General features: G+C 40.0%; 1 protein-coding gene across 3 annotated transcripts in view; it reads left to right on the forward strand.

Annotated features, from left to right (window-relative positions):
- papss1 (3'-phosphoadenosine 5'-phosphosulfate synthase 1) overlaps nucleotides 1-15,046 on the forward strand; it is a 34,166-nt gene that overhangs the window by 1,492 nt on the left and 17,628 nt on the right. For 2 of the 3 annotated variants that reach the window (XM_085409755.1, XM_085409752.1), the window contains exons 2-10: nucleotides 2,880-2,994; nucleotides 3,093-3,328; nucleotides 3,529-3,667; nucleotides 5,052-5,170; nucleotides 5,547-5,660; nucleotides 5,783-5,894; nucleotides 7,725-7,930; nucleotides 11,753-11,888; nucleotides 12,300-12,568. In XM_085409755.1, the coding sequence (XP_085265881.1) occupies nucleotides 2,880-2,994; nucleotides 3,093-3,328; nucleotides 3,529-3,667; nucleotides 5,052-5,170; nucleotides 5,547-5,660; nucleotides 5,783-5,894; nucleotides 7,725-7,930; nucleotides 11,753-11,888; nucleotides 12,300-12,568 (1,446 nt within the window). Of the gene's footprint in view, nucleotides 1-2,607; nucleotides 2,796-2,879; nucleotides 2,995-3,092; nucleotides 3,329-3,528; nucleotides 3,668-5,051; nucleotides 5,171-5,546; nucleotides 5,661-5,782; nucleotides 5,895-7,724; nucleotides 7,931-11,752; nucleotides 11,889-12,299; nucleotides 12,569-15,046 lie in introns of all 3 variants that reach the window. The other variant, XM_085409753.1, reaches the window with a different exon arrangement.

The following is a 15,046-nucleotide window of genomic DNA, read 5'->3' on the forward strand; positions in this document are numbered from 1 at the left end:
GGCGGCCATCTGCTGCGACCGGTTGGGGTGAGAGAAGGAAGACAGGATAAAAGACATGCTGTGGAAGAGAGACAGAGATTAATAACAGATATGATTCAATGCAGAGAGGTCTGTTAACACATAGTGAGTGAGAAAGGTGGCTGGAAAGGAAAAACTCAATGCATCATGGGAATCCCCGGCAGCCTACGTCTATTGCAGCATAACTAAGGCCTAACTATATGCTTTAGCAAAAAGGAAAGTTTTAAGCCTAATCTTGAAAGTAGAGATAGTGTCTGTCTCCCGAATCCAAACTGGAAGCTGGTTCCACACAAGAGGGGCCTGAAAACTGAAGGCTCTGCCTCCCATTCTACTTTTAAATACTCTAGGAACAACAAGTAGTTCTGCAGAGCGAGAGCGAAGTGCTCTAATAGGGTGATATGGTACTACAAGCTTGATTATTTAAGACCTTGTATGTGAGGAGCAGGATTTTGAATTCAATTCTGGATTTAACAGGAAGCCAATGAAGGGAAGCCAAAACAGGAGAAATCTGCTCTCTCTTTCTAGTCCCTGTCAGGACTCTTGCTGCAGCATTTTGGATTAGCTGAAGGCTTTTCAGTGAGTTTTTAGGACATCCTGATAATAATGAATTACAGTAGTCCAGCCTGGAAGTAATAAATGCTAGGGCTGAACGATATATCGCATTTGCGATAATATCGCGACATGATCAAGTGCAATTTTCTAACCGCAAAGGCTGCGATTATACTCTGGACATGTCCAAATTCATGGGCTGCATCCTCCTGAGGCCGCATTTGTAGACCGATTACGTCACAGCGACGCGCCGAAGGCTGTCTAAATTACTACCATATCCCAGAATTCATAGCGCGGCCCAGCCAAACTCCAGTTTCCAGCAATGGCGGCCGCTACTAAGTTTTAAAATTACTCATACTAATCTTTCTGGGTCACAAAATAAACTTTTAAAATATTTTCAGGCGAGAAAGTAGTTGTGTAAACATCAAATATCTGCTCAGTTTATCAAGATATCCCATATTTGCAAAAGTGCTTCGACGTTTTCAGAGGCGTCTGCTACCCACCAGCTCGACAGCTAGCCGGGAGCTCGAGGGTTACTGATGCGGCCGAGAACAGCACAACTCCCGGCACATCATTTTCAGATCACCGCGGAGTTTCGCTGCTCGGGTTAAACGTAATATATAAGTCACTTAGACAACCTAAAAATGTTATTGTTGGGCTTTTTTCAGTGTTTTGTTTGTTCGTGAGTAAATCGGTTTGGCTGAGATTAAAGTTATTAGATTAGATAAAATAAAACTTTATTAATCCCCCGGGTGGGTTCCTCCTTGGTTTTCACACAGCTGACTAAACGTCAAACAGAAAACTTATTAAACAGAAATATGAGACAGTCGAGAATTTACACCAGTGTCTGGTTATATTTTAGATAGCAAGAAGCAGACGGCCGAGTTTATTAAACTCCACCGAGACAGCGGTGACGCTAATCAGAAGGCTAGACCGTCCAATTTCACGCCTTTAAATTTTAAAGGCGTGTTTGTGTGTGTGTTTATACAATTGCTATTATGTTTGCACTTTATGTGTAATGTTACTGACTGCAGAGATCAGTAAGATGTGTGTATTTTTTATTTATTAGTTTTATTTATTTAATATTATTTTTTAATTGAATGACTGTCTAGTAGTTCACAGATGTCGAAAAACTGAGTGTGGTAAAGCCACTGATTTTGTTTATGTATATTTCTGCAATCTGCACATTGTACTGACTTTCATTTTAATGTTTACACCAGGGTTCCTTGTCAGCACTTTATGCTCAGATGTTTGTAAGCTAAAAATAAACTATTGTGTATGTTCAAATATACTGTTGTGATTGAAGAAGTTAAATAAAAATGTCAGTCATCAATTCATGCATCACCTCATGTCATCATAACAGAGGTCTGTCTTCCAGGAAAGAACAGTTTAAAATTAATGTAATATAGTATTGGCCATACTATATGATGTATTGCTTGTCTTTGTTTAATAATACAGAAGACAAAGACCTTAAAAAATAATCGCATATCGCATCGCAATCGCAATATTGGGGCAAAAAATCGCAATTAGATTATTTTCCATAATCGTTCAGCCCTAATAAATGCATGAACTAGTTTTTCAGCGTCGCTCTGAGACAGGATATTTCTAACTTTAGAGATGTTGCGCAAATGGAAGAAAGCAGTCTTACATATTTGTTTAATATGTGCATTGAAGGACATGTCCTGGTCAAAAATGACTCCAAGGTTCCTCACAGCGTTACTGGAGGCCAAGGTAATGCCATCCAGAGTAAGAATCTGGTTAGACACTATATTTTTAAGATTTTCAGGGCCGAGTACAATAACCTCAGTTTTATCTGAATTAAGAAGCAAAAAGTTAGCGGCCATCCAGGTCTTTATGTCTTTAAGACATTCCTGCAGTTTAACTAATTGGTGTGTGTTATCTGGCTTCATGGACAGATCGAGCTGGGTGTCATCTGCATAGCAGTGAAAATTTATGCTATGTCTTCTAATGATGTTGCCTAAGACATAATCTAAGGTCCATCCATCCATCCATCCATTCGCTTCCGCTTATCCTTTTCAGGGTCGCGGGGGGCGCTGGAGCCTATCCCAGCTGTCATAGGGCGAGAGGCGGGGTACACCCTGGACAGGTCGCCAGTTTGTCGCAGGGCCAACACACAGGGACAGACAACCATTCACACTCACATTCATTCGCACATTCACACCTAATGGCAATTTGGATTTTCCAATTAACCTATCCCATAATCTAAGGTGTTGAAAATAATTCAAATAATAGTTTTTCTTTAAAATTTGTATTCACTCCACTGACTTTACATTAAATCTGTATTATTTCAGGGAATGCAACGGGCAACTAATGTCACCTATCAAGCTCATCATGTAAGCCGAAACAAGCGTGGGCAGGTTGTGGGCACAAGAGGAGGCTTTAGAGGATGCACTGTTTGGCTGACTGGTAGGCTGAAAGATGTTATTTGTAGAGATTTTAAGTTGGACTTAATGAAGATGTCATTGTTTTCTTAGTTTAACCCTTTGTTTTTCTTCTGTGTAAAGGTTTGTCTGGTGCAGGGAAGACCACAGTGAGCATGGCTCTGGAGGAGTACCTTGTGTGTCATGGTATCCCTTGCTACACACTTGATGGGGACAACATCCGTCAGGGGCTTAACAAAAACCTGGGGTTCAGCCCAGAGGACCGTGAAGAGAACATTAGACGTATTGCTGAAGTGGCCCGGCTTTTTGCTGATGCAGGGCTCGTCTGCATCGCCAGTTTCATCTCTCCCTACAGCAGGGTGAGTAGCTCCTCAAAGAAGGCGTTAGCTGAATGAGACAAAGAGATGATGACAATGAGAAGTGTGCCTAGATCTCAGTGGTATTTCAGTAAATTAGGCTCTTAATTTGTCACCATCATCAGTACACCAAGCTAAGTTTTGCTCTCACTTTTTGTCTTTCCTATTTATACATAGTTTTGTATGTTATTATCATCCATCAGGATCGCCTCAATGCCAGAAAGATCCATGAGGCTGCTGGGCTACCTTTCTTTGAGGTGTTTGTGGATGCCCCACTGGACGTATGTGAGCAGAGGGATGTGAAGGGGCTTTACAAGAGAGCAAGAGCAGGGGAGATAACAGGTACAGTATGATTACTTCCAAGGAAGTTTTTTTTTTTTTTTTGGTTGCGTTTGCATATGTGTATTTCTGTCTGCAAACATGGGCACTGAAATATTTTGGATGAATTCAGAAAAAACTTTGTACAGATGTAGAGCTGCGTCATGTCAAGAGTCCAATAAATTTTGGTCAATTAAATTCAAATGAATTCAAGTTAAGGTCCACTTAATGATTAATTGGTAGAAAACATTTTAAAAAGACTTATAACTTAGAAACTGTGTGTCTTACAAGTGTGGCTGGTATTGTCGACATACAGAAAGTACCATATAAAGATTTAAATAATCATGTCACATTTGACCTCTGACCTCTCCTTCAAGGTCAAAATGATAATAGTATAAAGAGCTATTTATGAAAACTATGTTTCTTACTCTCATTGTTTGTATTGACAACAGACTGGCATGTAGGGAATGATATATGGGAATTGTAATTATAACATTATAATTTGCACCCAAATATCATGTCACATTTGGCCTCTGGTCTCACTTTTACATTTTACACCAGGCTTTCTTTCAAGTTGACCTCCAAAATGTATAAAATATAAAATATCATAATGTAGTATAACATCTTATTATAAGCTCAACTTATTAATGTCCAGTTCTTTACAAATCATTACCTATTATCTATGATCTACACTTACATGTTTACAGTAAAGATCTAGCATGCTACTCTTTACAGAGTTTTACTGCGCCACAAAATTCTTAAAGTATATTTAAAATGAACAAAGAATACATGTTTAGAAAATACAATACTGTTCCTTTAAAAGTAAGTTCTGCACCAAGCGTGAGCTTTGCGCTCACTCGTTTATCTTGTTTTTGTAGCTCACGAGGTTTATGTTAACTGAGTGATATAAATTTTTGAATTTATATATTACATTTCTGTATTTTTTACCTGCCTGTATGATTGTATGTTATGTGTATGGTTGGTGTGAAACACTTCATGCATGTACCTTTTTAGAGCTAAAATGTTGGCTCAAAATGTGCTCTCAACTATTCTTTAGGTCAGGAGGCAAGCAAGCATGCAACATATTTCAACAGTCTGACTACTGCTTGTGAAATATGTTCAATCTACCTCATTTCCTTGCTTTTGCATTTTGTTTGTACTGAAATAAGAAACGATCTGATTCAGCTTATCAGGTTAATCGATCTGTTTGACAACTAAACTATCACACAGATGTGTTTAATAGTATGAATTTTAAATTGGAGCTCTGTATTTCATATTGTGTTCATCTCAAACATATAAAAATATAAAAATAGGAAAAAATAACCTGCTGCTTAGGTGTAAATATATTTTATTTAAAAACAAAACAGAGCTCAGATTGTGCTTTTTTTTTTTTCTTTTTGGTAATCAGGTTTTACTGGCATTGACTCGGAGTATGAGAAGCCAGAGGCACCAGAGCTGGTGCTGAAGACCGACTCCTGCAACGTGAATGAGTGCATACAGCAGCTTGTTGACCTTCTTCAGGAGAGGGTGAGGAGAGGAAATATCTGGTGCTGATGCTATTTTTCTTCTACCAATTAGCTCCCTCATCTTTTACACCACCATCACAGGTTAAGCTGGAGCCTATAAGTTCAGACTTAATGCATTACAGTGCTGTTGTTTTTCTGTGAGCCACTAGATGGCAGGAAAGTATCACATTTGTGTGGATGTTGATGCTAATGCATCTCCACTTTGTTTCATTCATATATATATATATATATATATATATATATATATATATATATATATATATATATATATATGCACATATGCACAAATTCCTTTACCAGCATCTTCATTATGTGTGATGTTTTGGAATAATTTCTTTATACCTATTAATTTGATATCCTGATTTTAAACTTTGCAGGATATAGTTCCTGTCGATGCTTCGTATGAAGTGAAAGAGCTGTACGTTCAAGAGAACAAACTGGATCTGGCCAAAGCTGATGCAGAGACACTTCCTGCTGTACAGATTGGGAAGGTGAATATCTCAATATCACAAAGCGTTTTAATAAGTAAAGCTAAATGATAATCGTTTTGTTATCCGAGTATCCTCTGATAGATTTACCTTTTCTCTTATGTATGTGACTGTTTAATCCTCAGGTGGACATGCAGTGGGTACAGGTGCTGGCTGAAGGCTGGGCCACTCCTCTCAATGGTTTCATGAGAGAGAGAGAGTTTTTGCAATGTCTTCATTTTGACTGCCTATTGGATGGTAAGATTATTATATATTCACAGGAAACTCATTAAACATGCGGCTGGGCATTAGGTGGAGTTTAATGCTGACACAATAATTACCTAAAACAGAAAATAGCTTTCTGTTTGAACTGAAATAGAGAAAATATCCAGTGAGTGGCAGTTCTCTCAGAAGCTGATGGGAGGGAACCAGTAATTTAAATAATTACTCATTACAACCAAAGTGTGCAGAAGAGCATCTCTGAATGTGGAAACCTGAAGCAGATGTGCTCAGAATTTTGTATAAACAACATGAAAGTGTCTACTCATCAGTTCATAATGGTGGTGGTGTTTGTAATGGTCTGAGGGATGTTTTCTTGGCACACTTTAGGTCCCTTTGTAACAACTGAGCATCATTCAAACACCACAGCCTGAATGTTGTTGCTGACCATCCTGTTATGACCAGTCAAACTGGTTTCTTGAACATGGCAGTGAGATCACTACTCAAATGTCCTCGGCAGTCACCAGATCTCAATCTAAATCTTTGGGATGAGGTGGAACAGGAAGTTTGCATCATGGATGTGCAGCCGACAAATCTGCAGCAACAGCGTGATGTTATCATGTCAACAAAATCTTTGAGGAATGTTTCCATCACCTTGTTAAATCTGTGCCACGAAGAATTAGGGCAGTTCTAAAGGCAAAGGGGATCCAAAACAGTACTAGCAAGGCGTATGTAATGAAGTGGATAGTAAATGTATTTATGCATGCTCACAATATTCATATTTTACACATATTTTAAGCATGCTGTATAAGTTTGTGTATAGATTAGAAGTTATGAGTCACTTTGCTGTTAGTCCTGAGGACTGGAATGTGGAGGACAAAGCTTGTGCATTGATCAACACTACACACAGCCATTTCCCATTGTCACCATGTTCCAGAGGTTTGACAGTTGGAGGATTGATTACACACAATTTATGCTAAAACTGGTCAGGAAGCATAGAACTGAAAGTTCTGCTAATCAAGTAGTTGACAAAACAGAAACCCCAATATATTCATTTTGTGTCTCCCTCGTTTGGACATTTGGCAGGCTTGTGTGTGCATTTTATTGGAACCATCTGTAAGCTCTACTTTGTGACAGAGGGGACCAAAGGAAGGTCCAGGGAGAGTTGGGGCTAGCAGCAGTCACAGTTACACATTTTTTTTTAATTTATATTTTTATTTTATTTTATATTTTTTAGCTGATCTGTGAAAAACGTGCTGGTCTCAATATTTTCATCAACGTGCATGGTGAAATAAATGCTGCAAAAGACTGCGGATTAACTCATGAGTGAGAGAGGGTCTCACTCAGTGTAGAGTGTAGAGTAAGGATATTTATTCTCCAGCTTCTTAAATTGCAGCCTTGAAGATTCACTGTATTCAGTGGTTGAAACATATATTCCACATTTAGCCTGAAGCCGTACAACGTTATACTTTACAAGAATGGTCGGGATATTTTGTTGCACATTCCCAGTCTCTGGGCATTTTAACCTGCCTTTTGTGTGTTGCCTAATCTTAGTGTCTTTGGACTTTTCAAAATTTTTTAAAGCAGATACAATTTACATTTCTGGCAATTTAAAACTATTTTTAGAATTTTTGTTCCAAATTTATCAAAAACCCAAAGTAAAATCAGTCATTTACAAGGTTTCTACAACACCTGTAATTACTGAAAAACTCCCTCGGGAAACTATTAACACTGATAGCTTCATCAATAATTCAGTTGACCAGGACACACTTGAACTCCTTGACGAGAAAAATGATCTGAAATGTTTTCAGGCTATTTCAGATTGTGGATTCTTTCTTTTTCCATGAATCAGCATTTTTCACCCCATAGGTGGCGTGATCAACCTCTCTGTGCCTATCGTGCTGCCAGTGTCAACTTCAGATAAAGAGCGTTTGGATGGCGCGACAGCTATGGCCCTGGTCTACGCGGGTAGGCGAGTGGCCATCCTTCGTAATCCCGAGTTTTACGAACATCGAAAAGAAGAGCGCTGTGCTCGGCAGTGGGGAACCACCTGCAAGGACCACCCTTACATCAAGGTCAGTGCCTGTGAGGAGTGGTGCATTCAACCTTCCAGTTTTTGCTCAGTGAAGCAGGGCGGGATATTGGCAATGTCTAGAATTCATTTGAATTGTGGTGTTGTAGTGGCTGTTTATTTGGCTAACTCTGTGTTCACATGTGAAATTATGGGGCAGTTAAGAGGGTTAAACAGAGTGGATACGTATGTATATGTTGGCCCCCTCCTTTGATTTATCCACATTGACATCATGTTTTCCATTCACTTTTGTTAGGAAAATCAATACAGACATTCCTATGCTGTTGATCTCTCCAGAGAATAAGGCTGTTAAGCATCATTCGTGACTCTTATCGGGTCAGCAGTGGACAGGTTGGAGTAATTAGAGTGTGGAAAACAAATCACAACATGATCCTGAAAACATCTTATAACAGAGCCAAGTGGTTATTGATCGCCTCACGTAGACACCCGTGCTGCTGACAACATTCAGATTTGTATGTATGGTTTGCCAGACCAAATTGAAATCAGGGTGTTTGCAAAGTATGGATATCAAAGCATATTCACATGATAAATTACATATCAACAAAATAAGCAACATGGTTTTCTCTTTGTCATCTTCAGCTTTTCATTTGTGGCCTTTCTGTTTTGGTTCTTTCTGTCTCGGCACGGGAGCTTTGCTGTGTTTGCTGCTTAGTCTGTAGAAAATTGTCTCTTTGTATCACATCAGCATCGCACAGCCCAGTCAGTAAGTCCAGGGGCTGTCTCATAAATGCCAGTGGAGACAGGTGAAACGCACCTCCAATAGCAGCCAGGATTAATTACTTCTTGATGTTTATAGCAGTTCTCAAAATTTATTGTGGAACTTCAGTTTCTTCCATCGTCAGGCACTCAACACTGTTTCCTTGGAAGTGAAATAGTGTAATATACACACGGTAAATGCATTCACTATTTGTAAAACTGTTGATATTTTCCAGGGCCTGTGCCAATAGACTGCACCTGTACTATTCGTGCAGGTATCCTCATATTGCACACAGTCAAAAGAAAAAAGGCTACCCCATGAAGCTTGGGTTGTCACTACCAGGTGCTTTAGCTAAGGGATGGCATCACTTTCAAGAAAAAGCAAGGGTGACCTCGGTTTGTTTTAAGAAGACATAAGCCAAATATCCATAGACAGCTAGCACTTGCTCTCCAGCAGGGGTAGCCTGAACAATGTGGGATACACACCCTGTTCACTTGACTTCCACAGTTTCTTATCTCACAGCCAAAAGTAATATCCCATCAACAAACAAAAACAGAGCTCAGATTAGCGTGCAGTCTTTTTTTTTTTTTTTAGCCTGTCCGTCTGGATTGAATGATAGGCTGCAAAATCTAGGCATTCTGACTGAGAGCTCTACAGTAGGCTAACCATCCTGTAAGTTTTAGTGTGTAACTATTCATATTAGAGATGAAGAGACTTTCATAATTCAATCCAGAACTATTTCACACCCCATGAACCACTCAACTATTAAATGCATACACATAACATTTAGTACATGTTTTATGGAAAAAAAAAAAAAAAAAAAGGCACAAATGCAAAGATCATTCCTTGGCTGTTCAGGCTTTTTAAACATTTTTTTTTTAAATGAATTCTCTCCTGCTGGGAAGATTGAATTTACAATATGGGCTAGTATGTTAGAAATGGTATAGAAGCTGAGCCTTGGCGAAACTACTGAAGACCATCTGCAGAGCTCCAGACTGTCTGTCTCAGAGTACTGTGTGATAAACATGCTGCATGTGAAAGCAAACTGCCTCCCTGGATTCGGCACTGATAGAACACAGATCCCAGCTGGCCTTTGCGCATTGCTTATGGAAAGACTGAATAGGCGGAGGAGTGGAGTTTTTCTCAGTCTGTCAGGACGCCCAGTGTAATCACTTGATCTTTTTGGTACACCCTCATATTGCAGGTGTTATAGTTGGATCCAGAGTCTCTTGCTCAGCCTTCAACTAAATGTGTTTGAGATTGTACTGCTCATTTGCCAGCTTCCACCTTTTTGCTCACCCAGCCCATCTCCAAGTAGATCGAGGAATTGTTTCCATGTGTCTCTTATCAAGCGCTGTGGGGCTCAGGTAGACGCTCTGGTGTGCTAATGTCCTGAAATGATCTGGCTTAAAGTGTCAATGGGTTGATGGAAAGCAGCAGAAATTTTTGGTGTTGGTGACACAGTTTGTTTTTAATTTCACCTTAGTAAACTTTTAAAAGTGGCTGTTTTGTGGATTAGTGCAGTCTGCTTATTGGCAAAGGTTTAAGTCAAAATTAATAGTCTTTGTGGTGTCTAGTGATTTTGCACTCTTGGGTCAGACTTACTTTTAACCTCTGGCTTAACAGCTCTCTTAATATCGCACCACTATTGGCAGTTTTCTTTTTTTAATTTTCAAAGATTTCCTTCTTTCACTTTATTCATAATGGAGTCTGGCATGGTAATGTGTTTTAAGATGTATTAGAAGCTGCAGGCTTCATGAATTGATGCCGTGACTCCTTAGTGTCAACACCTGATGTCTCATTTCTGGATTTAGGCACATGCCACATGCTCTGTGTTTCCCGAACCGTCGTTCTTTATCCACTTTAACTTATCATGTGTTCAGCCTGCTCTAATTAAGCTCTCACTCATTAGAATGTATGTATGTATACACGAGTGAATGTTTAACTCCCAACACCAGAACCAATCTGTCAGCACACTCCTTCATTCATGACTACGACGTTCTGATCCAGGCTCTTTTCTGCTCCACGGAACATGTTGTTAATCCACACGCTTCCTGTTTGCCTGTCTGTCACTCAGACATGAAATCCACGGCACTGGAAGCTATGGTGTGGTTTATTTGGCTAGTGCCCCCTTTTACAAATGAAGTCATAGAGAAATTATAATGGGTAAACATCGCAGATTTAGACCTCCTGCTTTCATACAGCCTTGTAGACGTTTTGTTTTCTGTTGACTTATGTTGGCAAAATCTGTGGTGATTTGCCTATCCTATTGTTCAGTGCTATCAGTGCTGTAAAGCGTATGTCGTGACTTTTATCGGGTGAGCAGCAGACAAGCTGGAGCACTTGAGGGCAGGTGGTTATTGATCGCATCACGTAGACACTCCTCTGCTGACAAGATTCAGATTTCTATATATAGCTTGCCAGCTCAAACTGGAATCAGTGTGTTTGTAAAGTATGGATATCAAAGCGTACTCAGATGATAAATTACATGTCAACAAAATAATGACAGACAGGTTTTTTTTTTTTTTTGTCCACTTATTGTTTTCATTTTTATTTTTGGTCTTATTTCAGTTCACAGTCTAAATGCTGGAGCTGTGATGCGTTTGCTGCTTGGTCTGAAATTTGTCACTTTGTATCACATTAACAATGTGCAGGCCAGTGCTTTCAGTAACTCTAGCTACAGTCTCAAAAGTGCCACAGGAAGCAGGTGGAAGATATTGCCTGAAACAATAGCAGCCTTTGCCTGGATCCTTCCTGAGCACTTTGGTGACATTGTTGGATGAATCTCACGAGGGGAAAATTTCTCTGCGCTGTGGTCATGAGTTCATCCCCAGGTTTCGTTGCGGAATGCAATCTGATTTTGTCTGTTATTGAAATTAACAAATGCTGAGGGGAAAGCACAGCAGAGTTTTGTTGGCTGTTTAACAACTCACCAAGACTTTGATTTATTTCATTTTGTCCTTTTGCAACTGGGTAATAACTGAGGGGTTTATTTGAATTCACCCTGGAGTGGTTCCAACAGAGTGAGACTTTTAAAGAGCGGTGTCTTAAATCTGGTTTATGTTTGTGTTGCGTTCACCGTCACGATCACTGTGGCTCCTATTTCAGATGGTGATGGAAAGCGGGGACTGGCTGGTCGGTGGTGACCTGCAGGTTCTGGACAAGATCTGTTGGAATGACGGTCTCGACCAATACCGACTGACACCCACTGAGCTCAAACAGAAGTTCAAAGAAATGAATGCAGGTATTGGAACAATATCTGTTTGTTTATTTTCTGTCAGAGCTAAATTAACCCAGTGATGACATTCTGAACCAGGGAGAGTGATGGTAATGCCCCAGTATTTATAAACAGCTACCTTCCTTCTCTTTTAAAACAAGAGGAAAACTTTAAGCAGTCTGGTGCCTTCAGTCTACTCACTTGTTTGTTTATTTGGTAAATAAATAACAGCATCACAGTAGGAAGGTCCCAAGAGAAAAGACTACAGTGTTATTCAACACTTCATCAATAATACACAGACTGTATGTGGTTCATGTGCATGAAGCAGCTAGATGATTTCTGTGTGTAGATGATTTTCTTTTGTTTGCTTTGCTTTTGCTTTGCAGATGTGTTTGGTTGCCATTTGACAAACTTGTTTCCTCCTTTTTCTCTGTCTAGATGCTGTATTTGCCTTTCAGCTGCGTAACCCTGTCCACAACGGGCATGCTCTCCTGATGCAGGACACCCACAAGCGTCTGATCGAGCGAGGCTACCGTCGGCCTGTTCTGCTGCTCCACCCACTAGGAGGTTGGACCAAAGATGATGACGTGCCACTGCCTTGGAGAATGAAGCAGCATGCTGCTGTGCTGGAGGAGGGCGTTCTGAATCCAGAATCTACCATTGTTGCCATTTTTCCCTCACCCATGATGTATGCAGGGCCAACTGAGGTAATGATTATCAAGAATGTTTGAGGTTTCTTCAAACAAGGCATCAGGTTCGCTTCAAACGTGATAGAGAACAAAAGCGTGGCTGCAGCTCTGAATAATAACAACAGGCAGAAAAGGAAGTGGGCTGTCGCATGATTTCTTTGCAAATTTCTGAGAGTGAAAAATGGCAGGAAAGGAAATTTACAGTTGTCTTGAGGCGCTCTGTTTAACGTTTTCATGCCATACACAAACCTCTGTGTGTGACTGATTGTAGCTGAGAATCTTTTAATCACTCATTTATGATAATCAGAAAGATATGTTACAAATTATTGAGAGCAGATTGCAGGATGGTGGATCTCAGCCTGCGAATTTAATCAGTTTCTAATTCTGAAAGGGAGATTTTTGAAAACTATGCACGGTCGCAACCTGAGTATAGTTTTTCTGACTTGGTTTTCCACAGAGATGTAGAACCTCCTCTTCATTAATACAATTTTCAAAGTATTCTTTAGCCCATTAAAGGCTTGCTGTTACCTCAGTCTTATCTAAAAATCATGTAGAACATGTAGAAACCTAATGGCAGTAGTAATAGTAATTTTCAAGGCAAAAAGTCCAGTTTCTGATGTTATTGATAATGAAAAACAGCAACAGCGTAGGAGAAAAGCAACAACCAAAGTTAATGTGACCGTGTGCAATAAACGTGCAGTTCCATCACCTTTGAAATGGTTGCTTTGAAGACAAGGACCAGGTTTGTGATCACTTGCAGTCAGTTGCTGCCTTCAAAGTAACTGTGGTGCATCAAGGCAGCAATAAAATGTGTTGCACTCAGTCTGCTTTCAGTGCAGTGAGTTAGGGAATGGGGTCAAGTTGGCAATTACATGCAATCTGTTTGTGATAATAATATACCAATTAAGCATGATAAATCAGTGAAAACAACCAATTGTTGCTGTCTACATACACAGACATTTGATACGTTCAGAGTCAATCCAGAACCTCACAGTTCTGAAATGATAATTTAGAAATTCCTCCAAATGGTGCTCTGCAGCATTGCTTTTGTATGAGAATATAATCAAAATCTGCAGCTAGTTGAGTTGAGCACCCGAGAGCAAAGAGAGTCGAGTTGTGCTTATTGGTGTAAACCAGGGGTCGGCAACCTTTAGTCCTTATAGTGCGGCTCCGTGTGGTTTGGGAAAATAAATTAGAAGTATTTAGCTGAAGTGTATTTTATTTATGTTCTTTTTTTAACTTGTAGTTCTAAATTGGAAGATTATTGTGATATTGAAATATAAAAATAAAATCATATTCTATTATTTTTTTCATTGGTTGAAATAAGCGTCACACTCGCGGAAGCCAGCATACCTGCCGAAACACCGTGCATTTATCGAGACTTTCAACCCCAGGTAGGCCAATTATGGATCTTCGGATCTACATTATGTCAGCAGCTCTTCTCCACCGTGAACTATGTTAAAGACAAACACCGCTCACGCCTCACAGATGACAGCTTACAGTCCTGCGTAAAGATGAAAGTGACTTGTACAGCCCCGATTTGCAGACGCTGTGCGCAGAGGTTCAGGAGCAGAAGTCCCATTGTAAACATATCACGGCAGACCCGACGATGTTTCCATGAACACGCTTTTCAGCATCTCTTTATTGACCACTTTTCACACACGGTTGCTGTACACATACAGCCGGCTGTAGCTTTTCAGCTCACAGCCCGACACACACCAACACAACAGCATAGATAGCACAGACATTAAGGCGGCGAGGCCTGATTGCCGGTGCCGCTCAGGTGCGTCGCCTCCCCTGCAGCGGCGCTGCAGACCAAGCCACGCCACACACATTAACCAGGTAAAATACATATTTAGGCAGAATTTTGCAAATATCTATTTTTCATCTTTTAGCAGCATAGTCCTTTTTTTCCAATTATTTTTTAAAAGTCAGGTCAAGGCTCCAAAAGCCCAAAGGCGATATAAGGGTGGCGGCTCACAACACTTTTTGTTTGCTACATGGATCATTTTAGTTCAGCTGGGTGTCTTTCCTTTTGCTATATTTCATTAAGAGTTCAAAATGTGTCAATTACATAAATAAAATGTAACTTTCTCTGTAGCACTTCAAGGATTTCATAAGCAACACACCTTAGTTGTTCACACAAAGCATAAAAGTAAAAAACAGTATATACAGTGTTACTTTCTGACATCTAAAATGAAGATATTTGCGGCTCCCAGTGTTTTCTTTTGCGTGGAAACCGGGTCTTGGGGTGTTAAAGGTTGCTGACCCCTGGTGTAGACTGACTCGGATTGAAATGTGTTGGCAGTCTGTCTGCATTTATAAATGCAGATATTTGCAAACCTTCATCAGCCTGCATGAGAGTGAATGCAGTCAGTCTCTGTCAGATTGAGACCATTTGGAGACATGTTGCAGTCCTCCAACCAGTCGTCCCGCACCTTGCGATGGAGGATTGTGGTTGCCAGAATCACCTGGCAACCAACAGTTTTTCCTAGT

Source organism: Rhamphochromis longiceps, linkage group LG6 (assembly GCF_057381845.1).
Source record: "Rhamphochromis longiceps isolate RC_006_pf linkage group LG6, R_longiceps_female_GT1.1, whole genome shotgun sequence".
In the NCBI taxonomy this organism is placed as follows: Eukaryota; Metazoa; Chordata; class Actinopteri; order Cichliformes; family Cichlidae; genus Rhamphochromis; species Rhamphochromis longiceps.